This window comes from Mycotypha africana, assembly GCF_025528875.1.
Source record: "Mycotypha africana strain NRRL 2978 chromosome Unknown BDF20scaffold_2, whole genome shotgun sequence".
NCBI lineage: Eukaryota > Fungi > Mucoromycota > Mucoromycetes > Mucorales > Mycotyphaceae > Mycotypha > Mycotypha africana.
In genome coordinates, this window is record NW_026515726.1 from 1,839,256 (window position 1) to 1,864,544 (window position 25,289).

At 37.8% G+C, this 25,289-nt stretch overlaps 7 protein-coding genes across 7 annotated transcripts; 6 read left to right on the top strand and 1 right to left on the bottom strand.

The window, feature by feature from the left end:
* Window positions 1-6,022: 6,022 nt before the first annotated feature.
* On the top strand, window positions 6,023-6,943 carry BDF20DRAFT_998478 (uncharacterized protein). Its single transcript, XM_053085461.1, has one exon. The coding sequence runs from the start codon at window positions 6,135-6,137 to the stop codon at window positions 6,675-6,677; it is 543 nt and encodes a 180-aa protein (XP_052939301.1). The 5' UTR covers window positions 6,023-6,134; the 3' UTR covers window positions 6,678-6,943.
* Window positions 6,944-7,095: 152 nt separating this feature from the next.
* On the top strand, window positions 7,096-8,236 carry BDF20DRAFT_852936 (uncharacterized protein). The gene is made up of 2 exons (XM_053080109.1): window positions 7,096-7,936; window positions 8,019-8,236. Exons 1-2 carry the CDS (start codon window positions 7,575-7,577, stop codon window positions 8,044-8,046), a joined length of 390 nt encoding a protein of 129 aa, XP_052939302.1. The 5' UTR covers window positions 7,096-7,574; the 3' UTR covers window positions 8,047-8,236.
* Window positions 8,237-8,649: 413 nt separating this feature from the next.
* On the bottom strand, window positions 8,650-10,749 carry BDF20DRAFT_910492 (Sas10 C-terminal domain-containing protein; the record flags this gene model as incomplete). Its single annotated transcript, XM_053083711.1, has 5 exons — window positions 8,650-9,180; window positions 9,251-10,001; window positions 10,077-10,314; window positions 10,389-10,538; window positions 10,620-10,749. 5 exons carry the CDS (start codon window positions 10,747-10,749, stop codon window positions 8,650-8,652), a joined length of 1,800 nt encoding a protein of 599 aa, XP_052939303.1.
* A 748-nt stretch (window positions 10,750-11,497) lies between these two features.
* On the top strand, window positions 11,498-12,357 carry BDF20DRAFT_904789 (Pre-mRNA-splicing factor of RES complex-domain-containing protein; the record flags this gene model as incomplete). Its single annotated transcript, XM_053083080.1, has 3 exons — window positions 11,498-11,817; window positions 11,972-12,050; window positions 12,148-12,357. 3 exons carry the CDS (start codon window positions 11,498-11,500, stop codon window positions 12,355-12,357), a joined length of 609 nt encoding a protein of 202 aa, XP_052939304.1.
* Window positions 12,358-13,289: 932 nt separating this feature from the next.
* BDF20DRAFT_832826 (uncharacterized protein) lies at window positions 13,290-14,216 on the top strand (the record flags this gene model as incomplete). The annotated part of the gene is made up of 1 exon (XM_053078576.1): window positions 13,290-14,216. One exon carries the CDS (start codon window positions 13,290-13,292, stop codon window positions 14,214-14,216), a length of 927 nt encoding a protein of 308 aa, XP_052939305.1.
* Window positions 14,217-15,575: 1,359 nt separating this feature from the next.
* BDF20DRAFT_852939 (P-loop containing nucleoside triphosphate hydrolase protein) lies at window positions 15,576-21,536 on the top strand. Its single transcript, XM_053080110.1, has 12 exons — window positions 15,576-15,799; window positions 15,940-16,072; window positions 16,150-16,387; window positions 16,460-16,584; window positions 16,674-16,756; window positions 16,831-16,947; window positions 17,033-18,073; window positions 18,147-18,418; window positions 18,510-20,749; window positions 20,823-21,046; window positions 21,124-21,282; window positions 21,344-21,536. The coding sequence occupies exons 1-12, from the start codon at window positions 15,629-15,631 to the stop codon at window positions 21,434-21,436; spliced, it is 4,896 nt and encodes a 1,631-aa protein (XP_052939306.1). The 5' UTR covers window positions 15,576-15,628; the 3' UTR covers window positions 21,437-21,536.
* On the top strand, window positions 21,537-25,287 carry BDF20DRAFT_852945 (uncharacterized protein). The gene has a single exon (XM_053080111.1). It carries the CDS (start codon window positions 21,562-21,564, stop codon window positions 25,273-25,275), a length of 3,714 nt encoding a protein of 1,237 aa, XP_052939307.1. The 5' UTR covers window positions 21,537-21,561; the 3' UTR covers window positions 25,276-25,287.
* The last annotated feature ends 2 nt before the right edge of the window (window positions 25,288-25,289 follow it).

Sequence of the window (25,289 nt, forward strand, 5' to 3'; positions counted from 1 at the left end):
GGGATCATTATCCTGCTGAAGGATGATGTCCTTCTTCTGTAGGCCATAATCTTTTAGGGTCTCCAAGAAGTCCCCCTTCAGAATTTCGCAGTATAACTGCGCGTCCATCCCGCCCTCTATCTTGGCAATAAAACCAGGTCCATATTGGGTGAAGCAACTCCACAACATCAAGCTTCCTCCACCTCCTTTATAAGCGTAGTTGACATTGTGGGCTTGGAGAGGTTCTCCCTTTTTGACCCACGTCCACGTCTTGCCATCTGATCCTAGACGATTTATTTTGGTTTCGTCGCTGAAAACGACCTTCTTCCAGTCTTCAACCGTCCAATTTTTGTGAGCCTTTGCCCATTTCAACCGATTCTTGCGACGTTCATTAGTCAATGGCAATGCCGACTTTTTCATCTTCGAAACGAAATCAGCTGATTTGAGGAATCTGCGTATCGTTTGTGCAGATATTTCATATCCTTGTCCTCGAAGGTTCCGGGCAGCCTCAACTGCAGTAATAAATTGCCCAGTATAGAAAGATCTAACGATCTTTCGACCGAGCAATGCGCTGATCTTTGCAGGTCTGCCCTTCTTGCCATTAGATGCACATGCAAGATCGGTAGCAATTCTGTCAACTGTTGCACGCGAAACGCCCAGAGACTTTGCAATATTTCTGTGGGAATCGTTTCCATTCAGTCTGGAAATAATATCCATTTTCTTGTCGTAAGGAATAGGTCTCATGTTGCAATTAGTGTTAGTGTAGTTGAAATGTGGGGTAATCGTAGTCGATGGAATCTAATGAAGGTTGTAATGGGAATTTTAGGGGAAAAAATGAAACATAGAGCTGCTTAATTATGCGAAATACAATATGCGAAACTGTCTGGCCCTTAAAATACATTTTTTTTGTGTTTTTTGGAAGTTCATTAGTGATTCGTGAATTTATGCAAAATGCCCGATTGTCGACATTGCAACATGTTCCTAATTGCAGATGAAGTGGTGCGATGTCAACGAAACTTATACCAATAGTACTTGTGGTATTGCTCTTTACTGTCGTATAGCTAAAATTAAGCTAAAAATACTCATTGTCTAGCTACAGTGAAAAAACCGCAAAATGCAGAAACATTGAGCCATTTTTGTGAGTCACTGTATTCATTTTCTGTTCTTGAGTCGACATCACCATATGCATGAATCCTGATGTCAGACATTTCAACATTGGTAGGCATATTGTTTTTTGTCGATACCTCAATGACACATTTACAGTGTTCCAAATGAGATGGTAAATTCTTTGAAAGTACAACCAAATCATCAATGTATATATACATACAAATTGTTTCATATCCTGGAACATCGTTTCCATAACATTCTTAAATATACCAGAACGGGATTTCTAGCCAAAGCAAGCACCTCTCAGTTGCCAGCTTTTGCCTTCAAAAGTAAATATTGAGTTACGGCGATCTTCTTTAGCAATTTCCAATCTGTGGAAAGTACCGGAAATACCTAAGAAACTGTAGATCTTTGACTCGCGTACCTCATTATAAATGTCATCAATGAGAGTTGTGTTGACGTTTGATAGGTCTTCCAAGAGGTTTTTGACACGTCTTGTGTTCAAACATATTCTCCACTTTTGTTTGCTTCAAGGGCCGGGAGAACACTTAGGTGCGATGGTCAAACGACTATTAAAACCGGATGGCTTAACAGGCTCAATAGTTCTATCATCTGCACACTTGTTAATTTGTAATCTTACATCAGGTTGAAGAGCGTAGGTTACAGGTTACTGTCTAGTATAAGCCACTGCATTAAGAGCTGTTTTCATATGTACAATTGCCTCAGGAATTGGTACATAAATTGCGAAGATTGCATTTGATATCTTCATTCGCCTTAATATACGGCTGAAGTACCTTTATGAGATCTTCATACTCTTGTTCAGAACATGCTTTGGTAACATTTCGAATATAATCCTCGTGGTTAACAGAATCTTCGAGAAAAAGTTCTTCTCTGTCTTCAAAAGAAAAAGCAATATTTTTCTATTCTAATACCAGAGTTTAGAATTATATCTCTTCCCAACAATACTGGTAATTTTCTCATGTTTTCAGGCATTTCCACAACCTCAAAGGAATGGGGAAATCCGGTTTACCACTATTTTTGACTTCAAGTGGTTGCGTTTCTCCTTTACGTTCAGACGAAACGTTTTGGCCCACGTATGTGATCTTACCCTTTGTAGGAATTAAATTGTCAAATATAGATTTATCTGCAAAATCGAATTTTTCATTGATTATTGATTTTTGAGCACCTGTATCGAGCATACCAATCAATTGTTCAATGTTTATGGTAATCGCAGGAGAATAAGGTGACATGTTCTGACTTATTTTTTTGTTAAGCCAGCAGCATGAAAGCAGATGATGTTTTGGTTTTTGTCCTAGCAAACAGATTATTTTTATTTTTAATGTCATCATCTGATAGCAAAGATTTGATTTGGAGTGATATATGATAGGATTAAACTTCTTATAAGTGACAATTTCACCTGTAAAGTCTTCAGCAATTTCATTTTCGAGATTACTATAGAAGAGATTTATCTTATCAGTTCCATTTTCATTAAGGTTAAAGTTTTCATTGTCCTTCTGCATGTAACTGTACCTTATTACTACGGCGATCAATTCGCTTGATCAAATACCGCTTGTATTTATCACTGTGCAAGTAATTGATGCAACATTTCAAGTGGTCAGAGGAAAATGCTTCCTTTTTGCAATGGTTGCAAAGGTTTTTAGCAGTAGCGGGAGTGGAACGTTGCTTCTTCTGAAAATCATTTTCAGAACCGGTTTGTTTTCATTTAAGGCCACTAAGGCTCGTCTCAGCTTTCTTTTTTGGCGAAACGTCGGTAGCCAAAGCATGGTAGAGGGCTTCCTGGATAGGACCGTAATAAACTTCAATATGCTTATATACATCCTCTAGCGTTTCAGGGTAATAAGTCGCTTTGGGGCCCTTATCGTTGTGTTTCTTCAACGATTTTTTAACCTCTTTTTTCGTCATAGGCAAAAGAGACTCGACGAACAAAGCAACAGCAACAACAGAGTTGGGGAGAGGGACGTCAGGAAGACGGTGAATGGCTTGTCTATAGCGATCCACATAGTCGCGCAGAAGCTCAGTTTTCGATTGGCGCATCGTGACAAAATTTTCTATTTTGTTACTGGGTGTTGAAAGGTACCCAAAGCGCTCAATGATGGCTTCTTTAATGCTTGACCAGTTCGTCTTTGCAGGCCTAGGGTTGATATTGGTTTCATACCAACGGCTGTAAATGCAGTTTTTACTAACCAAGAATGAAGATATTAAATGCTTACGCCAGCATGCTTTAAGATCACAATCATGACTTTGTAATATTGTTTCAAAGGCTGTAGTAAATGACTCGGCTCACAAATTCGAATTTTGTACATTAACAAAAATGACATACGAGAATTATAAAGGAAAATTATGTTAAAAAAAAACATAAGAGTTTAGATGATGATGAAAAGGAAACCCTATCGTATCTAACTAAAATTGATTATGTTAACTACCATGAGAAATGTTTAAAATGTAACTAAGATATGAAATTAAATTTAAACAAAAATTATACGTTTGTCGATTTTTATAAATATAGTAAAGCTATTTCACCTTTAAAAGGTACAATATTTTATAAGTTAACACAACCGTTAGAGTTGAACATATCAGAGATTACTGTTTCATCTTATAATAAAGTATTTAGAATACATTTAAAAGCCGTAAAGTTGATGGAGCATGGGCTATAGTAAATGTAGAAAGAAGTTCGTTAAAAAAAAAAGAAAAATAAATTTTGGTATTTTAAAAAATCGAATAAATGAAAGGAAGGATGAATTAAAAATGAAATGTGTTTTTCAAATTCATCATGCTGATTATGATGACCTGATCATATCATAAACTGATCTTCATTTAATTCATAATGGTTTTACTAAGAATTGGGATATAATAGTACGAATGGGATTACATATATATAAATCTTCATAAATACTAAAAGAAGCATACAGTGACTCACAAAAGTGTTACAATGTTTTTAAAAATTTTAATTTTTCGACTTTTTCATGCATTCTTCCCCTTGAGCACATACTTAAGCACTGATTTTTTTTTGCGATATGGAAAGTAGTAGTTCTAAGCTATTCAGTGATATAGCTTGTGTTAGGATTCATATACATTTGCTTGAGCACATTCGACATTCTAATCGCTCATCTCGACATTCGCAATCTGTAGAAATTCAGATGGTTGAAATGATGAATGTTTACAGAGCCTTCTTTCCCCAGGATTTTTCGAATTTATTGAGTTTCAGCAATCTATCAGGGGTCAATTTAATGTTGAGTATCATGTTTTGTCAAACTTGTACCTTTTTGCTTTTCGATTAGCTACATTACTTTACCCATTCACAAAAACCGCAACATTAGACAAATCTCAACATGCGTCCCGTACCTTACGATAAAAAAAATGATATTTTAGCTAGACTGCGTACAGGAGAGTCTCATAGAAGTATCGCCAAAAGTTTAAAGGTATCCAACGTCACTGTTGGTAGAATCGCTAAAGCTAATGACATTGCATGCAACGAAAAGACCGGCCGTCCTAGGTTAATCTCGGATCGTCTCGAGAGAATGATCGCAAGATCGTTCTACTTAGGGCAGTTCATAACAGCAGTTGATGCTGCCAGGAACCTGCGGGGTCAAGGAGTAGATATTTCTCCACAGACCATACGTAGGGTCCTGAAAAGATCCGATTTCGATTCAAGGATTAGAAAATCAGCATTGCCATTAACGAATGATCGAAGAAAGGATCGGTTGAAATGGGCGAAAGCCCACAAACACTGGACGGTTGATGATTGGAAGAAAGTCGTTTTTAGCGACGAGACCAAAATCAATCGTCTTGGATCGGATGGGAAACAGTGGACTTGGGTAAAGAAGGGAGAACCCCTCAAGGAGCACAACGTCAACTACAAGTATAAAGGCGGAGGTGGCAGCCTCATATTGTGGAGCTGCTTCACTCAACATGGTCCTGGCTTCATTGCCAAGATACAGGGGGGAATGGACTCGCAATTATATTGCGAGATTCTGAAAGGCGACTTCATGGATACACTAAAGGATTATGGCCTGAAATTGAAGGACGTTATCCTTCAACAGGATAATGATCCTAAACATACGTCCCAATATACCAAAAAATTCTTTAAAAAGCACAAGATAAATGTTCTAGATTGGCCTTCTTATTCACCAGACTTGAACCCAATCGAAAACTTATGGTTTCACCTGAAGTGCAAGCTAGCTGCTTATGACACCCTACCCAAGAATATGGACGAACTCTGGCAAAGAGTAGGAGACGTATGGTACAATAAAGTTACAGCCGATTTATGCCTAAAACATATCGAAAGCATGCCAAAAAGAATTGAAGCTGTTATAAAAGCCAAAGGTGGTCAAACAAAGTACTAACTGCACGTTTAAATAAATCTGACTATCACAAAAATGAAAATTTTACGCATATGCAAATTAAGCTCTATAGTTTAAGTAATTCCAAAGAACGCTAATATGTTTGAAAGTTATATCATTAGAAACCCAACAATATATACTTTCTAATGATATTAGTTTGGAGGGGGGTTTATTAATCATATCAGGTGCAAAGTGATTTGAATTGGAAATTTGTTTGATTTTGTAAAACATTGTAACACTTTTGTGAGTCACTGTAATTGTAGAAAATTGAAAGAAAATAAAATTAAGTTAACTTTAAGTAAAACAGAAAGTTTACAAATTTGAAGCATATAATAATTGAATAATAATAAAGGGTTATTTATTAATGATGATGAGGAAGATACGTTCGATAATAGTAATAGAGACATTAAATATGGTTCTAAAGAAATCAACTATAAAATGTAAGATAGTAATTCTAAAACAATATATTTACATAATGATGTAAGAGTTCGTTTAATAATCATCCTAGATTATTCATTCCAAAGGATATAAAAGAGATCCAAACATTAGCTCGAAATAAAAGCAACCACTCTTATTACAGTTTCACTACTTAACTTATAATCCTTAAATTGAATGAGATTTAAATGTTTTGTCAACGAATTCTGCATCTTTCCTTAACCTTAATTCATATAAACGTTCATAAACAATATGGCTAATACCAGAAGCACATTTAACATCAACAAACTGCTGAGTCTCACTACCGTCCTTTGTGGTGGCTCCAAACATAAACCACAAGCTCACGTAGCCATTGATATCGATGATGTAACCTTAGAAGATGTTAGCATTGATACTCTACGATTCCGCTTAAAGCAAGTAAGTAATGGTATTGCACATGGTATACTCTACAATTTCGCTCCGGAAGCTATGGAAACCTTGGAAGCAGAATCAGAACGTCTTGTCCGCTGCATCAGGTATATGGAAGAAGTGCAGAGACTTCACTCTCCAGCTCCTCTTTTGGCACACCAACACCACCAAAGTGACGCTACCAATGACTCCCGTATTCCTATGGATCTTCCTTATTGGCAATGGAATGGTCTTGGTAATAAATGGCACCCAGAATCAATCATGTACGAAACAATCGAAGATGTACTAGAAATATTCGAGATGCAAGTCAATGCAGCAAGCCTCAACCTCGATATACACTGGCAACGCCTCATGCCTTTACGCATGAATAGAGATCAGCGTTCATGATTCAACACCACCCTGAAGGGATGCAACTTATCTTAGGGAGCTTAGGGAGGAACTCAAAGCCATAGTGATAAAAACGTATGCTACCGAAGATATTGCCTAGGAGATCGACAGCATGGATTAACTGCAAAACCTACATATGGCATCACGAGAGTCCATTGATGCATTTACAGACAGGTTTGAACGATTACGTAGAGCTGCCAAATGAGAGAACAATCGTACAAAAGCAACACTGTTGTATCCAAGATACTATACGTCTTAAAATACAGAACGACTTCAGTACCTGCTTGACAATCTGATACACATCTACTTTGACACCCGCTTGCGGCTAAGGTTTTATCATTCTCATGATAGTTTTAGTTCAGTTGTATTAATAGTTGAATACCCGTTAATAATCCCGTTTCTCATATAAAAGTATCATTCTCAACAAACTTGAAGAAAGAGTATCTTTGTTGTGTCTGGTCATTTTACTGTCTTATTTTATTTTTTGTAAGTCTTTTAAAGTAATTGGATATATCAGACACTCTTCAAACGATCACTATTACCAAAATTGCGCTCCAAAGTTGCCAGGTCACTCTTTATGTACCCCCGTAATGAACAAGATACCGTTAACAAGGTTGCTAGCAAGGCAATAATGGTAATATCGTCAAACATAGTTGACACATACCAACCACAACTATTAAGGATGATAACAACACATCCAATGCCCAAACCAGCAATAATGGTACCAGCGCAATCCCATTTACACGACGCCATCCCAGTTTCAACCGTGATCGTCATGCCAAACCTTCTTTGGGGATCAACAAGAATTCTTCTGGTAACACAAAGAACAGATACGAATGCGCTATACACCGTTGGGGAAACCACTCAACCGACCAGTGTAAGAATTACAAAGAAATAATGACACAACAATGTCAAAAACAACCAGATTTTACGGATATCTCCACTGCTGCCACAGAACCACCAAACCCCAGTAGCACCTTCCGAAGTAAAAATATATGCTTCAACTGTTCCGCCAACGTTCCCTGGTCTCTAGAACACGCAACTAAATGCACTCGTGATAAGCAACAGCAACATCGCATGATCAACAAACAAGTTCTCTCGTATCAACATTCCACACGTGCAATACGCTCTGCAAAATTTATCAACGATTCAACACAGATGCAATCAAAAAACGCATCTAACAAGTCGCCACAGAGCAACATTCACAACGATCAAACGGAATTTAATATAAACGAAAACACTTATCCACCTGACTACAAGTATAAGCATCGTTATATGAACAATACACAGAATGACGGTATCACTGGTACTAACCATCTATTCTTATACCTATCACTATAGGAGGAATCAACACACAGGTACTGCTTGATACTGGTTCTTCATTTAGCTGTATAGACATAAGATTTGTTCGCACATATGACATTACACTTAATAAAGCATCAGCAGGGCCTGTTTCGCTTGCTACTGCTAGCAGTAGTGCAGTGACTCATGGAACCACTTTTACTTGAATGTAATTTCCCCTAACGTATCAAGCATTACTGCATAATAGTCGATAAAGGAAATCAAGTTAAGTACATGAACACTAGAAGAAGCCATCTATAGCTTCACAAGTTAAAATTGCTCCATGTAGATGTGCAGACTTTAGAGGCGAAAATCCTATATCCTACGGTTGCGAAAAGGCACGTCTTCAATGAATCGACAGCTGCCATTTCCATGTTACGCAATATCAAAAAGATGTTTAAATTTTTGCATTTATTTGAGCTTTTCAAAACTTTTTGGTATTAATTCTACGCACTATTTGCTATCTCAAACGGTCACATATCATATTTACTTGCGATTCGTTTAAAATGAATAAAGATGTATGTATACACAAGAAAACAGAATTTATTTCGGTATCGTCATTGATTTTTGTAATGCAAATAGCAAATTCTAAATATGTATTAGAGGATTAAATAATTGTAACAGAATCAAATCATTGCGATAACTTGACAGATTTGATGACGTTCGTCTTAACACCACTCATTTCACCACCGTAAGTTGCTGTTGGCATCTTATGAACAGCCCTTGTAGATGACAACTTCTTGAGTTTCTTGGCATATTTGTTTCTATGCTTAACACGAGCATTTCTATTTTCTTTCTTACGGTGAGGCGTCAAACCCTTATTCTTCAGGATCTTATAAGAGGCCAGTCGTTTCTGTCCGTCATCCACTTCAATATCGCGACTTTCAATTTCAGGTCTTTCTGCTTCATACTGCTCACGTTTGGCACGTTTCGTCGCTTGTTTATCGGCAACGATGCTTTCATAAAACTCATCATCTGAATCTTGAACACCATTACGAACTTCATCGGCTGCAGCAATATCCTCTTCGTCATATTCAGCATCATCCAAATCGGCTGAAGCATCTTCCGGCTGTGCAACACCTTTCTGTTGATTTTTGTTATTTCTCTCTTTATAAGGTATATCAATATCACCTTGGTACTTATTGACGTTCTTGTATTGTTTCTAAGCAATACAGAGTTTCGAGTAAGCCTTCGTTTTTTTGAGGATATCTGAATATAATGATTGAACTTACAGCATCAATTTTGGCAGTGTAAAATCTAAGTGATCTTTTCTTGGCCAGTTTGTCTTCTAAATCAACATCATTTATGCTATCCATTTCCTCAAAGTCATTGTACTCAGTCGCTAAAGCTGTTCTCTTTCGTTTTTTACTTGCCAAAGATTTCTTTAAGCTCTTGAACTCTTCTTCAATATCCCGTATGTCACTTAGAATCTTCTGTTCATCCTCGGACTCTTCATCTGAACCAGATAAATCTTGTGCGGATTCTTTATCACTGTAAGCTTGATCAAGATGTTGCTTTTGAGGTAGCTTCATCTCCTCTTTGCTGTGTGGTTCTTCACTATCTCCATAACTTTCCTCTTTATCAATATTGTTAATGAAATCTTCTATTTCCTCCTGCATCTTGTCTTCGATTTCAACTAATTTTTCATGAGTCTGTCTAAACTGATATAAGGCTTGAATTACCGGGTGATATTGTACTTCATTAGCTGATTGCACTGAAGCTTTCAAAGCAAAATAAAAGGAAATGTTTGTCATGTAGTTCAGCAACATTTCGTACTTGAATAATAGAAACTGTGCTGCTTTTTTCTCCCGTTTTTCACTGTTCTCTTGTATTTTTTCGACAATAGGCCTTAACGAATTAATGCTACGAGTGTTCTCTTTGAATTCATCTAAAAGATCAATAAGTTCAGGTGATTCATTTTGGATGATTTTGAGCTTCTCTGTTACGGGTAAATTTTTGCGACGTTTTTCAATCTTCGCTTTACTATGAGGTACACGAAACACAATTTATACTTTAGTATAAGCCTTATAAGCAATTACACAATGAAAAGTAACTCACTCGAATGATATATCGTCCAATTCTTTACTGACGTCTTCCACTAGTTTTTTTTCATCTTGTTCGTCATCTCCGGCAGCTGCACCAGCGCCCCAGTCATCCATGAAATCAGCTTCTTCCATCTGGGCTAGATGTTCTTTTTGAATTCTTAAAGCTTCTTCTTCCTCCTCGCGCATTTCATCCAAATCCTCTCCTTCATCAGCATCATAATAAGCCTGTTTTGAGGTTCCCCAAGTTTTATCTAGAGAAACATATATGTCAGAATTGCAAACAAAAAGGTTTCAACAATGGAATTCTTTAAAATCAAGAGTATACCTTCTGTTTCGAATTCGGCTTTGTCTTCATCGTCTGAACCCTCTTCACTTTCTGATCCGATACCTTCTAACCCATATACTTCACGATCGCTTTCGTCTTCATCGTTATCATCAGCATCGTTCAATAATACTTTTTCCCTATCTTCAAAAACTAAGAATTCAAAAATGAATACAATATTAAAATCAGTTTTATCTCAGGTTAACAGCACTGATTAGAAAATGAACAAGTTACATTCGTCTTCTGAATCGTGCTCTACATCATTCCATGTTCGAATAGCAGCTATCTTGTCATTATCTCCAGAGGTTTCGGAATTACTTTTGTTAGCCCCGTTGCGAAAAATAGGTGCCTTTTTCTTTCCCATACTGTACGTTTGACTGAGAGATGTGCAAATTAAAAAAGAAAAAAGCAGCTTCCGATTTTTTGATGTTCATGAATTAGTGGCTTAAACCAGACCTAATGCCGACTTTTTCGTTAAAGTGACGGTTGCGATTGCATGAATTTCACCTTTTTCCAAGGCCGTCCACACGGCCCGCAGCATTCTACACTTTATTGCCTTCATTGCAACCTTTTTACCTTACACTGTTGGCGTCGGTCAAACTTTTACCAAAATTACTTGTGCTTGAGCAAGCGTACGCATATTTATGGAACAGCTGACGCACGAGGAAATCTCTAGAAAAAAATACCTAGCCCGTGGAGCTGGAGATGAAGCAACTAAAGCATATATTGCCAACAAATACCTTGGTGGGGGTGAAAATACAAGCTTATCGATAGAGGAAAAGAAAAAAAAGAAAAAGAAAAAAAGGTTGTCGACGTCAGCAAAGAGAGTAGGAAATTTTAATATCATTGATGAGGACGATGACACTATTTGGAGCAAGGAAACAGTGGAGAATGAAGCCGATGATTCAGAGTTATTAGAGAACGCTGAAGAAACTACATCATTTCGTTCCACAACACAGAATTGGGAAACAATACGAGAAGGAGACGCTTCCATTATGAACAGTTACGAAGAAGGTTCAGCGGAAGAGGAACAACCAACTGTTGTAATGGATGAAGATGTAGAGTCGTTACCAAGGCATAGTCAACATGCGACAAGTACAGCAACTCCTACTATGTCAAACGGTCAAAAGGCGGGTATATTGACAAAGGAAGAAATAAAAAAGGAAGCGGAAAGAGCACGTCAATTGGAAAAAGAAGCTGTCAAAAGGATCAAGTTAGAACAACAAGGAGATACTGAAAATACAGTTTATCGAGATGTGTCTGGTAGAAAAATTGACCCGAAACAAAAAAAGGCAGAGGAGATGAGACGTAGACGAGAGAAAATTGAACGAGAAGCCGAAAGAATGGAATGGGGAAAGGGGCTAGTTCAAAGAAGAGAAGCTGAAGAGCAAAAAAAGCGATTAGAAGAAGAAAAGCATAAGCCTTTAGCAAGGTAATTACTAAGGATCGATAGCGTCAGAGGGAGGGCGAAAAAAGAGCCCGAATGAAAAAAAAACAACTTAAAACAAGACCATGGAAGATGGATATAGAAACAAAGTGTTCTGATTTCAAACTGTATTCGTTCTCGCCATTCAAAACAACTGTAGGTATGTTGATGACCAAGATTTTAATGAAGAATTAAGACAACAAGCACGATGGAACGACCCGGCTGCGGGGTTCTTGACAGTAAGTTACATTAACAAATACAGAAAAGAAGGAAATGACAGATACAATTCAAAATAGGAGCTGACAAGGTATACTCCCCATTTTATCTCTCTCTTAGAATAACGCTAGTGTTAGTAAAGATGGAAAGCGTTTTGTAAAACCAACTTACAATGGCCCCTGGAAACCTAACCGTTTTATGATACCGCCGGGTTATAGGTGGGATGGTGTTGATAGATCTAATGGTTATGAGGATAAATTCTTATTACAGCAAAATCAGTCAAAGTCAAGGGCCGCCGAAGCCTTTGCCTGGTCTACTGAAGACATGTAAAACTGAATTATTGTCGTTAAGGTTTAAATTGAGGATCCTATACCACTTTGTCTTGTTCAACTTTATCAAAATCTCCTTTTTCACTCAAAAAAAGGAATAATCTATTACTTGATCTAATACCACTATAATAAGCCTAAACCTCTTTAAAATGCAAAGATGCGTCACTTAGCATATAAAGGCTTCTATTCTGCACGGTTCACGTACAAAATATTCGATGCTTAGAGTAACTGATACAGTCTATGTGATCTTTTATTGTTTCTATCACTTTTATATACAGATACAAAAGCTGTTCTGTAATCGCATTGGTAAGATGTTGGTTTCAATTCTTGTTCTATTCATGCAATCAGTAATAAAAAAAACAAAACTATCAAGCACTGGACATGAGCCTTTCCGGATGGACTCCTTTATTTTCTTGGTCAGCTCCTTTGTTTTTTTTTCTCTTTTTTTTTTTTTTTTTTTTTTTTTTTTTTTCTTCATGAGTTTTGTTTCTTTGATAAAAAGATGAAAGATGTGAGGGAGCCCTCTGAAATAGAAGAGGTGTGTACCCTAAATTGTAGGAGGCAAAAAGGATATCGCTCTTTGGACCTAAACGACCACCCCCCCCCATGAGCTTCAAAAAAGATACACAAGCGCTCTCAGACCCATTGTCTTCCATCTGCTTAGGGCTGTTCATGCGAACGTCTTTCTTTTGTCAATATATGATCTACATCCCTTATTCGTAGTATACGCTATCACCTTCATTTGATACTTTTATAGAAATTGAACGTTCTTTTTGTTGCAAGAACTAACTTTAATATCTTTTGACATTTCATTTAATAACCTATATAAATATACCAGGATCGATCACAGGTGTCTATCACTTTCAGTCTTTTTGTCACTATTTCTTACGTCTGCAAAAAAAAAAACCCACATTTTGGTCAATAATAGAAAAAATGTCTACTATTACACCTACTATTGCAACGAACTGTACTTTACCACCCATTGCTGATATCCTTATAGCTAACAGCAACAAGGAACATAATCAGCGTAGTCGTTCAACTTCAGTACTTGATATTGCCAATCTGTTAACTGATTCGCCTTCCTTGGTTCATACACCCTCGTCACCGGTCAGTACCATAGCATCGACAAGCTCTATTGATACCGAACATTATAACAACATTAACACTCCTGTCTTCAAACAGACAGTGACTGTAGCAGCAATAACTCCTCTTCCAGATTGTTATACCAACGAACAACAAAATAAAAATTCTTGTTACTCGTCATATTTTTCGCACCATCAACAGCACCACCATTTTCATAGCGATGAGTCGGATAATAAGTATATTTACCTTAAAGCCAAAAGAAAGAGAGCTTCGGCCAACCAGTTAATGGTCCTAAATAGTATTTTCAGCCAAACTTACTTTCCTTCCACTGAGATTCGTATTGAGCTTGGTAAAAAACTAGGCATGAGCCCTCGCACTGTTCAAATTTGGTTCCAAAATAAACGCCAAGCGCTTCGTGCTCGTGGTAGACAACAACAGCAACGACATTCACAGTTCCAAATGCCTGGCGTGCTTACCACTGCCGGAAACCATAACTATCATCCTAATCCTCGCTGCTACCGCAAATATCGTCCGTTTGTAAAAGCAGTAGCACAGGACGAAGAAAATAATGACAAAGCCTACTGCAACCTTCCGCCACTTCTGTCACCGCCTCGATCACCCACTTCTCTTAGCGAACAACATAGAACACCAAAATATTCTTTGCCCCCTTTAAACATGCCTTTGTCAACAGCAGAACAACGATTCCCTTCTTCGCCTAACTCATGCTCATCTCATCCTACATTTAATTCATCTATTGACTTTCTATCTTTTCCGTGAATTATGGAATTCACTTTTTCTCAACTTAAGCACAACTAATATTACCAGCATACCCCCCAACTTCGAAATAACCACGATGATTATTTAGAAAGCAGCAGCAATTCTACGCAAAAGTGAAAATACAAAATAGCTTTCAAGTTGACACATTCTTCCTTTCTCTATTTCTATTTAAATGTTTAACTTTTATATGAAAAGCCTCTTACTTATTTGCCTCTGACTCATTACATCTTTAAATCAAAGTATTTACCCTTTTTCTTCTTACTCTATGTATATGCTCTAAGATGTTTCAATTTACAATAGCTTAAATTACTATGTTGCCACACTCTTCCTTTCCTCTGCATTTGCTTTTCGAAAAGTACCCTTTCACATTTACCGTCCTATCATGACAAATAAAATACATAAAAATTGATAATACTGATCCATCATTGATGATACGCTTCTTTTTTTGAGTACAAGAACCTTGACTTTTATACGCGTAGCAAAAATTATGGGAAGAATATAAAACTACAGTAAGATAGTAATCATTTCTTCTGAATATTATAGTGAGCAAATACGTTAAGTAGAGCCGGACAGCAATTGCAGTAATTTGAACACTGCGATAAAGGTATGAAAAGAGTTAGTATTTCATACAGTTTAAATCGTCCCCCAACTACAGGACATATATGCGTTTTACTTTTCAAAAGGTTGGTAGTATGGAAAAGACTCTTCAACACACACATATACACACATATACAGACAAAAAAAGAAGAAATAAATAAATAAGTAGGGCACAGCTTAGAAGGGGTGGGAGTATATTTCGAAACAAACAAAAAAAAAAACCAATTAACATTAATGAAAGGAAAAGCTACACACACTTACATTATAAAAAGATAATATATAACCTGTTGAGAAAAATAGACCTGTTTGGCTAAATAGCAGCAGCTGTATTTATTCACCACCATAAAGAGAAGAGAACAAATAAATGTCATCTGCTTGAGTGTTTGAGAGACTATACCTTTTCTTACCTTCCACTTGTTGTGGATTGCCTCTAAACGGTTCAATATCAATTGACTTCTATCACTAAACATCATATCGTTTGGCTGCAGTTCGTTTTTATAACAGCACTCTTTATGCAGGTTGAATAAAGAAAATCCTATGCTTTTCACTGTTGTGCAAAAGTCTAACATTTACTCTTAACGGTCTACTATTAACTTTTATGCGTTTAAATATAACCTATTTGTTTTCTAAAAATATGTGTAAATTGTCCAAATCTGAAATTATTAAACTGTAATTGTAGCAGTTTTAAACTCAGACTCTGAGCTTTGTTTCTATCCACTTCAAAATAAAAACTGCCCATTTATTGTTTCTTCAAAAAGTACAGCACCTTTGTCTTTTCCTTTCTTCAGTGTTCTATTCTTCTGTATCTAGGCTGAATGGAAAAGTTGTCCTCAGGCGTATCTCAGGCAATCCAAGTTTACACCAAAGGAACGAAGGCTTGGTTCGTAGACGAGGATGAAGCTTGGGTTTCAACTTCTGTTTTATCAGTAGAAGAGTCAGGAACAGGCATCAAAATTACTTTCCTAGACGACAAAGATGAATCACAAGTAAATGCCACAATCGCAAATTTTTAGTACTCTCTCCTTCTTTTCCTTCCCTTTCTTATTTGTAAACAGAGGACATAGCATAAAATCGAAAAACAAAAAATACGAGAACCTAATCATATTTCTCATCCATCAAATTCTAGGAGCATGTATTTGAAAGTACATATACTCAGCTCGAAAAAACGAAAGGTAGCAATCTTCCGCCGTTAAGGAACCCGCCGCGTTTAGAGAATACAGAGGACTTGACCAATTTGAGTTATTTGAATGAACCTTCAGGTAACTGCATTCACTTAATTATTCTGAAACAATTTTTAAGCATTAAACATTAAAAAAACTATCTTTTAATAATGCAGTCTTAAATACAATTCGTACACGTTATTTTCAACGTAATATTTATACTTATTCCGGTATCGTACTAATTGCTGTCAACCCATTCTCCAGTGTGCCTTTATATGATCCTGATATTATCCAGCAATATTCGGGCAGAAAACGTGGCGAATTAGAACCTCATTTGTTTGCTATTGCAGAGGATGCTTATCGTTGCATGATAAGAGAGAAAACAAACCAAACCGTGGTTGTATCTGGTGAAAGGTAAGCTATCGAAGAACAAACAGAAAGTTTTCATCTAACGATGGACCCTGACAATTTGATCCTCTTCATAAGTGGTGCTGGTAAAACAGTGTCTGCTACACATATCATGAGATATTTTGCTACTGCTGATGATCAAGAATCAGGAAAAATAAAAGACATTTCACAAGGCATGACGGAGGTAGAGGAACAGATCATGGGTAGCGTATCAAAGCTCAGTATAAATGTGGTTATAGCTTGAGTACTAAAAAGGAAGTTATTGTTTACTACACGCTGAATCTTCGCATAGCCACCAATCCAATTATGGAAGCGTTTGGTAACGCTAAAACGACGAGAAATAACAATTCTTCGAGATTCGGCAAATATATTGAGGTATGGGACTTACATTGAAAATACAAGCCTTGTGAGCCTGTTCTCTAAACAATATGGATGCTCCTCACATATAGATCCAATTTGATAAGAAGAGCAATATTGTCGGTGCCAAAATCAGGACATATTTATTAGAGAGATCAAGGCTTATTTTTCAACCTGAAACAGAAAGAAATTACCACGTATTTTATCAGGTACGGAAATTCTGAATGCAGTTGCACTTTGTGACAAGGCACGCCATAGAGTCGCAGCAATGATCCTTACTTAACAATCAATTAGCTATGCGCAGGCGCACCCAGCAATGAACGGAAAAATTTAGAATTGGGAGATTGGGAGAAGTTTCACTACTTGAATCAAAGTGGGACGGGATCCATTCCAGGTGTTGACGACGCAGCCGAGTTTGAACTGACACAAAAATCGCTTTCTTTGGTGGGCATTTCAGTGGAAACACAGTGGCAAATATTCAAACTGTTGGCTGCTCTGTTACACATCGGTAATATTGAAATTGGTGGGCGTGGCGATACATCTAGTGTCTCAGAAAGCGGTGGACTTTCTATTGCCACTCAACTGTTAGGCATTCAACAAACTGAATTCAAAAAGTGGCTAACAAAAAAGCAAATCATCACACGAAACGATAAGATAGTGAAGAATCTTAATCCAACTCAAGCAATAGTTGTAAGAGATTCCGTTGCAAAATATATTTACGCGAGCCTATTTGATTGGCTTGTAAAAGTTATCAATGACAGCTTGTCTTGTCAACAACCCGATCTGGCCAATAACTTCATCGGCGTCTTGGATATTTATGGCTTTGAACATTTCAAAAAGAACTCATTTGAGCAGTTTTGCATTAATTATGCTAACGAAAAACTACAACAGCAATTCAACCAGCACGTATTCAAGTTGGAGCAAGAGGAATATGTCAAGGAAAAAATCAACTGGCAATTCATCGATTTTAGCGATAATCAAGGTTGTATAGAAGTAATCGAGTCTAAGCTGGGTATTTTGTCCTTATTGGATGAGGAATCTCGGATGCCATCAGGCACAGATCAAGGTTTTTGTAACAAATTGTACAACAGCCTTGGTGCAGATCCCAAGTTTAAAGACAAGTATTTCAAGAAACCAAGATTCTCTAATAGTGCATTCACTGTTTGCCATTATGCTCATGAGGTTGAATACGACGCAGAGGGATTTTTAGATAAGAATAAAGACACTGTACCAGATGAAATTTTGGCATTATTGCAAAATGCAGATTCGACGTTTTTGGTAGAAATGCTACAAACTGCTACAGCTGCAGCTTCAGCTGCTACCCAGGAAGCTAAAGTAAGTTGGTCTATAAATGAATGTATTACTATATAACTGTTCCAGGTTGGTCATTAGCTTATCGTCCTCTTAGCCAACTATTGGAAAGAAAGTAGGAATGGGCATCACGAAGAAACCTACTCTGGGTTCTATTTTCAAACAATCCTTGATCAGTTTAATGGATACCATCAGTCAGACCAATGTGCATTATATTCGTTGTATTAAACCTAATGAGGCAAAAGTAGCTTGGGGCTTCGAACCGAATATGGTTTTGTCGCAGTTACGTGCTTGTGGTGTTTTAGAAACAATCCGTATTAGTTGTGCGGGTTATCCTTCAAGATGGACGTTTGAAGATTTTGCAGATAGGTATATTGATCATACAACTTTTCGTTCCCCCCTTTTTGAATAAGACAGAAGGAGCAAATAATCACGCATTCGCCGTTGTTCTGTTCAATAGATTCTACGCGCTTGTTAGCTCAAAATACTGGGATCCTAATCTCAACTCACCTGTCGATATACATCAACTTTGTCGTGTAATTTTGGACACGTACATTAAAGATACAGATAAATACCAAATTGGCCTTACCAAGCTCTTTTTCCGTGCCGGCCAACTTGCATATCTTGAGAAATGCCGTAAAGAGCGTTGGGAAGAATGCACCATTCTTCTTCAAAAGAACATGCGTCGTTTCATTGTCCGTATCAACTACCTAAGGAAGCTGGAATTAATCTCTCGCCTGCAGCGTTTGGCACGTCAAAAGTATGGAGTGTATCAGTTGAATTTTTTACGACAAGAAAAGGCAGCCATCAAAATTCAAACTCAATGGCGTTGCTATTCACAACGTCGAAAATACTTACGACAATGCCGATTTATTATTCAACTGCAAGCTGCATGTCGCGCTCACATCACACACAAACAATTTGCGCACATTCGTCAACATTTTGCTGCGCTCAAAATTCAAAGCGTATTTAGAGGATGGCGTGTACGTAAGGAATACCAATCAAAGCGCAGATTTATTATTGATCTGCAGACGGTGATCCGTTCTCGCCAGGCACATCAACAACTGATGAGTTTGAAACAAGAGGCAAAATCAGCTAATCACTTTAAAGAAGTGTCATATCGACTAGAGAGTAAAGTCGTGGAATTAACTCAGAGTATGACGCAACATAAGGAAGAAAAAGACCAATTACGATCCAAGGCAGCCCAGTTGGAAGATCAATTAAAACAATGGACTACCAAATACCGTACTTTGGATGAACGAGCCAAACAACTGGAGGCTTCTTTAGCTGTTACAACTCAATTAGAGCAACAAATTGATCAATTAGAAAAGGAACGCGAAGGTTTACAGCACGAATACAGGCAATCGTTGGAACGCATCAAGAAGCAAGACATGGAGATTATTAAACTAACAGAAGATTTAAACAAACAGAAGGACGAAATTCTGAAAATCAAACAGAGGCCTCCTCAATTGAAAACATTGAGTTCCACCTCACCGATTGGAGGAGCAGGTGTAGATGATGGTGAAGTGAATGAATTGAAGAATCAAATCATGGCTTTGAAAGCACAATTATCGCAATCATTAAAATCACATCAGTCACCCAAGCGACAAGCATCTATGCGTGGTTTATCGCCTCAAAGTAGTGTTGGACAACAGCGTGGTCGCTCTCCAAGTGCTAGGCCGCAGGTGCCTCATTCGCCTAGTGCCTTGGCGATTAGACGCGCCAGTATCAATCAACACAATGGTGGACTGATGATTGACACTCATAGCCCTACTACAACTAAAGTTGTTTACGCTGAGCCAGATCAAACGGTACCTACAATGACTGGGTATAGTAATAATAACAATAAAATGTTGTTGAATATTGATAGAGAGAATTCAGAAGAAGCCATCACTCAGCTTTTACAACAAGAATATGATGCTATTGAAGAAGAAATTATTGACCAGCTCATCCAGCATTCACTTCAAATGGTACAAACACACACATCAGTGAATGATACAATCAACCGCGAAGATGTCGTCTTCCCCGTTCATTTGCTTGGTAAAACCGTGACGCAAATGTGGCGTTTCGGTTATCTGGTCGAATCTGAACGTTTGCTGTTCCGTGTAATGGACACCATTCAAAAAGAATGCTTATCTTATAGCAATGAAGACACACTGTTGCCTTGCTCCTTTTGGTTGTCGAACACGCATGAACTTCTGTCCCTTGTTTATTCCGTTGAACAAGATTTAGAAAGGGAAATGCATTATAACTCTATACATGGTCGTAGACGTAACGGTGTCGTGGGCTGGCATGATTTTGAAAAACTCGTTTCCACCATGAAATTCGAATTGCAGTGCTTGGAAGACAATATATATCATCATTGGCTATGCGAATTGAAGAAGAAACTGAGTAAGATGGCCATACCAGCTATCATTGAAAATCAATCTCTGCCGGGCTTCATTGCTAACGATACCAACCGTTTCTTTGGCCGAATGTTGGGCGGTGGTAATGGCAACAGGAATAGTGGCGCTGCCCCTAAACCTGCTTATTCAATGGACGATTTACTAAACTTTTTGAACCGTATCTATCTTACAATGAAGGCTTATTACGTTGAGGCATACGTGGTGGAACAGGTTTTAACTGAGCTTTTGAGGCTAATTGGTGTTACAACATTCAATGATTTGGTTATGAGAAGAAACTTTAACTCGTGGAAGAGAGGTAAAAGCCTATTCTTTACTAACATAGTGGGTTAATGACCAATCACTTATTTCTGCGAATATCTTCATATTAGCTATGCAGATCCAATATAATATTACACGCTTGGAAGAATGGTGCAAGACACACGAAGTGCCTGAAGCAACCAATCAACTAGAACATTTGATGCAAGCAACTAAGTTATTACAGTTGAAGAAGGCAACACTAGACGACATCAAGATTATTTTTGACGTGTGTTGGTTTTTAGCACCTACTCAAATTCAAAAGCTGATTCAGAACTATTGTGTAGCCGATTATGAGGTACGAAAAGAAATTATGTTTATTGCAGACGTTTTGGATTAACTGACAGTCAACCCTTCAAATTCTTTGAAATATAGGACCCCATAAGCAACGAAATTTTGCGAGCTGTTGCTTCTCGAGTCAGTAATAGTGACAGTGGGGACATACTGCTATTAGATAACGTATCAATAGAAGATAGTGACTACGATCAACCCGAGCCGCACAATGTTATATCCAGTTCTTATATTCCTACTTATGTAAGTTTATGTCAAATGGGCTAATGCAAGTATGCCGCAACTAACGTATATCTATCTTTAGTTAAAGCTCAAGCATGTCCCAAAGTTACTAGCTCTGGTTAATCAGGCCGAAAATTTTAAGACCCCTAAAAGCAATCGCATGGATTCTTTGTAGTTTAATTATCTTTCGCGTGTTCAATTCATGTATATATTTTTTCGCTGTCTCGTTTATAACAGGAACACAGCACAATAATAAAGTTTTTTTATGCACTCCTTTATTTTCATTCTTACACACTATAAATGCACAGAACTGATAACAACGCTGAAAGCAATGAATATACTAGCAAACTTGATAATAATGATACAGCAGACACCGTATCATCAACTCTGAATAAGAAAAACCTAGACGAACAAGCTACCAAAACTGCTCATGTTGCTTCTAATCCGAAGAGCAGCAACTCTTTCACGCAGCGACTGATTGAAAGAGGCGTAGCTGTGCCTTCCTCATTTATAAATTGGGATGGAATAAAAAATAGGTCATCTTGTTATACCAGTAGTAGCAACAATCGTAGCAACAATAACAACAATCAGGATGATGGCATTTCAGCCAGCTTGTCTTCAGTCTCTCCGGGTGCAATAAATATCCACCATAACAACGGTAGTAGCAGTAGTGATAGTAGCAGTAGTGCTCATCTTAATAGCAACAATTTTTCAACTGCTACCGCTACTAACAACAGTAATAGTAGTAATGGATTTTTTTATGATATTGAGCAAAGTTATGGCATTTCGCCCTTTATAACACCTTCCTTAACAGCAAGTGATCTACTACTACCGGGTTCAGAAGGGACTACAAGCCATAGTGGAGGCAGTAGCATCCCTAATAATAGCAACAATAATAGCAATAACACTTTTTTCAGATCATTAAGACAGCGATATGAAAAAGAGCGAAAGCAAAAACAACAACAACAACTTATAGAGGGTGGTAGTAATAACACTTACAGAGAAATTGATCAAGTAAACGAGGAAGACGAAGAAGATCCAGAGGAGATTGATGGACAGGTGCAAAATTCAGCGTTCAATGCAAAGATAACCAACACCGGTAAACAGCAAGATAGTGATATTGAGCTTTCAGAAGATGATGGAGGCTTGCAGCATCAACAGCCTCATCCAATTTTACCTTTGAAATGGAGAAAACGAACAAAATCAACTGCATCAACCCATGAAGAAATGCCACTTGAGGAAGCTGCAGAAAAAAACGTAGAAACTGAAAATGAAGATAAGCACTTCACAATATCACCTACCGTCGAGCGCGTCAAACGATTGTTGTTTACAAAACCAGCTGTCTTGCCACAGCAACAACAACAAAAACCAACCGCGCCTGCTAATCTTGATCTGTCATTGTCATCATCTAATTTAATTAAAGAGCCTACGGCATCTTTACCGAGCCCACCGCGAAGATTTTTACTGCAAACACCTGTATTTCAAGTTGTGAATGCAAACACTGTCAAGGATCGATATTTATTCTTATTTAACGATTTACTACTCATATGCAAGCCTATTATGGATGAAAATATCATTACGACCACTAATATCTCGTCTACGGAACTGAATAATCGTAGTAATATGCTACATATAAATAGTGGAAAGGTAAATATTGGAGCCGGCGGTGGTAATCACAGTCCAAGGAACGGCAATATTGTAATCAATAGTAGTCGGTATAGATTTAGGCCCAATGAAAACTCTTTATTCCAAGTGAAGAATATTGTGCAATTGTCTAATTTAACATTGTATATCACGAAAGATGATTATTACAATCTACAACAACAATATCAAAACAGCAAGAAAGAAACGGCGGCCGATAAATCAAAAACAAAAGCTGAAGTAGGCCATAATAGCCTATCTGTTTCTTCCCAACTCCCACCTCCGCAACCGCGCCTTAAAATCCACCCTATATTAGCGTCTGCTCTTCGCAAATTTGAGAATAATGCCTCTTCTGGTATTGCCTATTTGATCAATAAAAAGGTGCTAACGCAAGATTCGCTCAGTATTGCCAATTTCCTGTTCAAAACTCCTGACTTAAATCGACGGCAGTTGGGGTACTATCTTTCGGATCCACAACACGAAGATATATACGATGCATTTTTGGAGTGCTTCCGACTGAGTGGACTTAAATTGGATGAGGCATTAAGAATCCTATTAACAACATTCCGACTGCCGAGTAACTGGGAGTCGTTAGAATATTTGGTGGAAAAGTTTTCAAAAAAATGGCATGATGCGAATCAGAATGTGATCAAATTCCACGAGGATATGGTGGTGAAAGTAGTAGTGGCTACCTTATTCTTGAATGCCGAGTATTGGTATGACGCTGCGTCAGAAAGAGATGTGTTCTGGTATGCAAGAGAGTTGAAAGAAAGACAGGACAGACATGCAAAAAGAAAGATGAGTATGATGGTAATCAATAATCATACAATGTCACTTCATCCTCTAAACAAAACAATAATCCAAGAAGACGATGGCAACGATAACGACGACAATAATTCGATGGGAATTGCAATGGAGATAACAGGTGCTGGAAGTAGTAACAATATCAACAGTACCAATAGCAAGCAAAATGTAGCTATTGAACCTTTACATTATATCATGTCTAAACGAGCTCGAGAAAATCAGGATTACAATAAGCCTAGTTTGCAGGAGTTTCTTGAACGATGGAGTTATTATGATCAATATCATTTGGTACCTGAAGAATTTATGGAAGAGATGTATAAATCAATTACAGAAGAAAGACTAGAGACAGGCTGGGATAACAAAACGGGCAGAAGAAGTATTGATAAGAATAGCAGTAAAGCCGCGCAACAGGAGCAATTGCTATCAGACAGTAATGCAGGAAATGGCGTTACTCGACCCAAAATTGTTTCGCCATCTATTCAGCAAGGTTCACAAGACGTTGTCATAACCGTGACGCCTTATCGATTACCTTCTCGTCTTACCAAAGGCATGCCATCCCATCCAATTACCATTGCTATTCCGAATCCGGACAAGGGTCTACAGATCAAGTTGAGAGGACAGGATTTGACATTCAAGCCGTCCAACGTGTTAGACTTTTCAGAAAAGTGCACACAAACATTCACAATTACAGGTAACACGCTAGGAAGAACGTCACTGATGTTCATCAAAATGGGCGAAAATGCCGGCAACTATGTCAGCCCTACTTTACCCAGGACAAAGAGTGTAGTGGTAGAAAGACCCTTCATGCGGTACACATTCCAAATTGGTTTTAAACAGCAACAGCAGCTGCCGTCAAACCCTTGTCCTAGCCCCAGAAAAGAAAAGTCATCACCAGGAATTCGTTCTAACGATGAAAGGTCACTGCTACCTTCCATGCGAAGTGATAACCTTGAAGAAAACAACAGTACGGTTGTAGAAGATGACGAAAAGGATGATGATGCTCCTGAAGAGTCTGGACGAAGACACCAGATCGTTAACCGCAAGTATACCTTCAGTGTTGAAACAGCTGAAGAGCGTTTTCAATGGATTGATGCCTTGAAAAAACTCAGTGGTCATGTAAATCATATTAGGAACGAAGAGACGATCAGGCAATACATAAATATGACATCTGAAGCTAGAGTAGCTTTACAGGTTCTGAAAGAGATTTTGTTGGCTGAAAATGAACAACTAACAAAAAGGACAACAGCAACTAATAATACCCTCAATGCAACTACAGCAAGCAATGATACCAGTAATAGTAACAGCAGAAATGATGTATACCAGAAGTATAGTCAAACGATGGAGTTACTTCTACCTTCTGTACAAAGGACTCATATGACACAACAGCAACAGCAAGAAAACCGCAATAACGCTACTGCCAGCGCTACCAATACTAGTACGGTTACGCCAACGGCATCTTCTACGACAACTGCCAACGTTGTCACGAAAAGGGGTCATGAAATTGTCAAATTGGTTGTACAAAATTCTATGGTACCACTGGTATTAGGCTTTCTTAAAAGTCAAATTTAATAAAAGACCCTTTT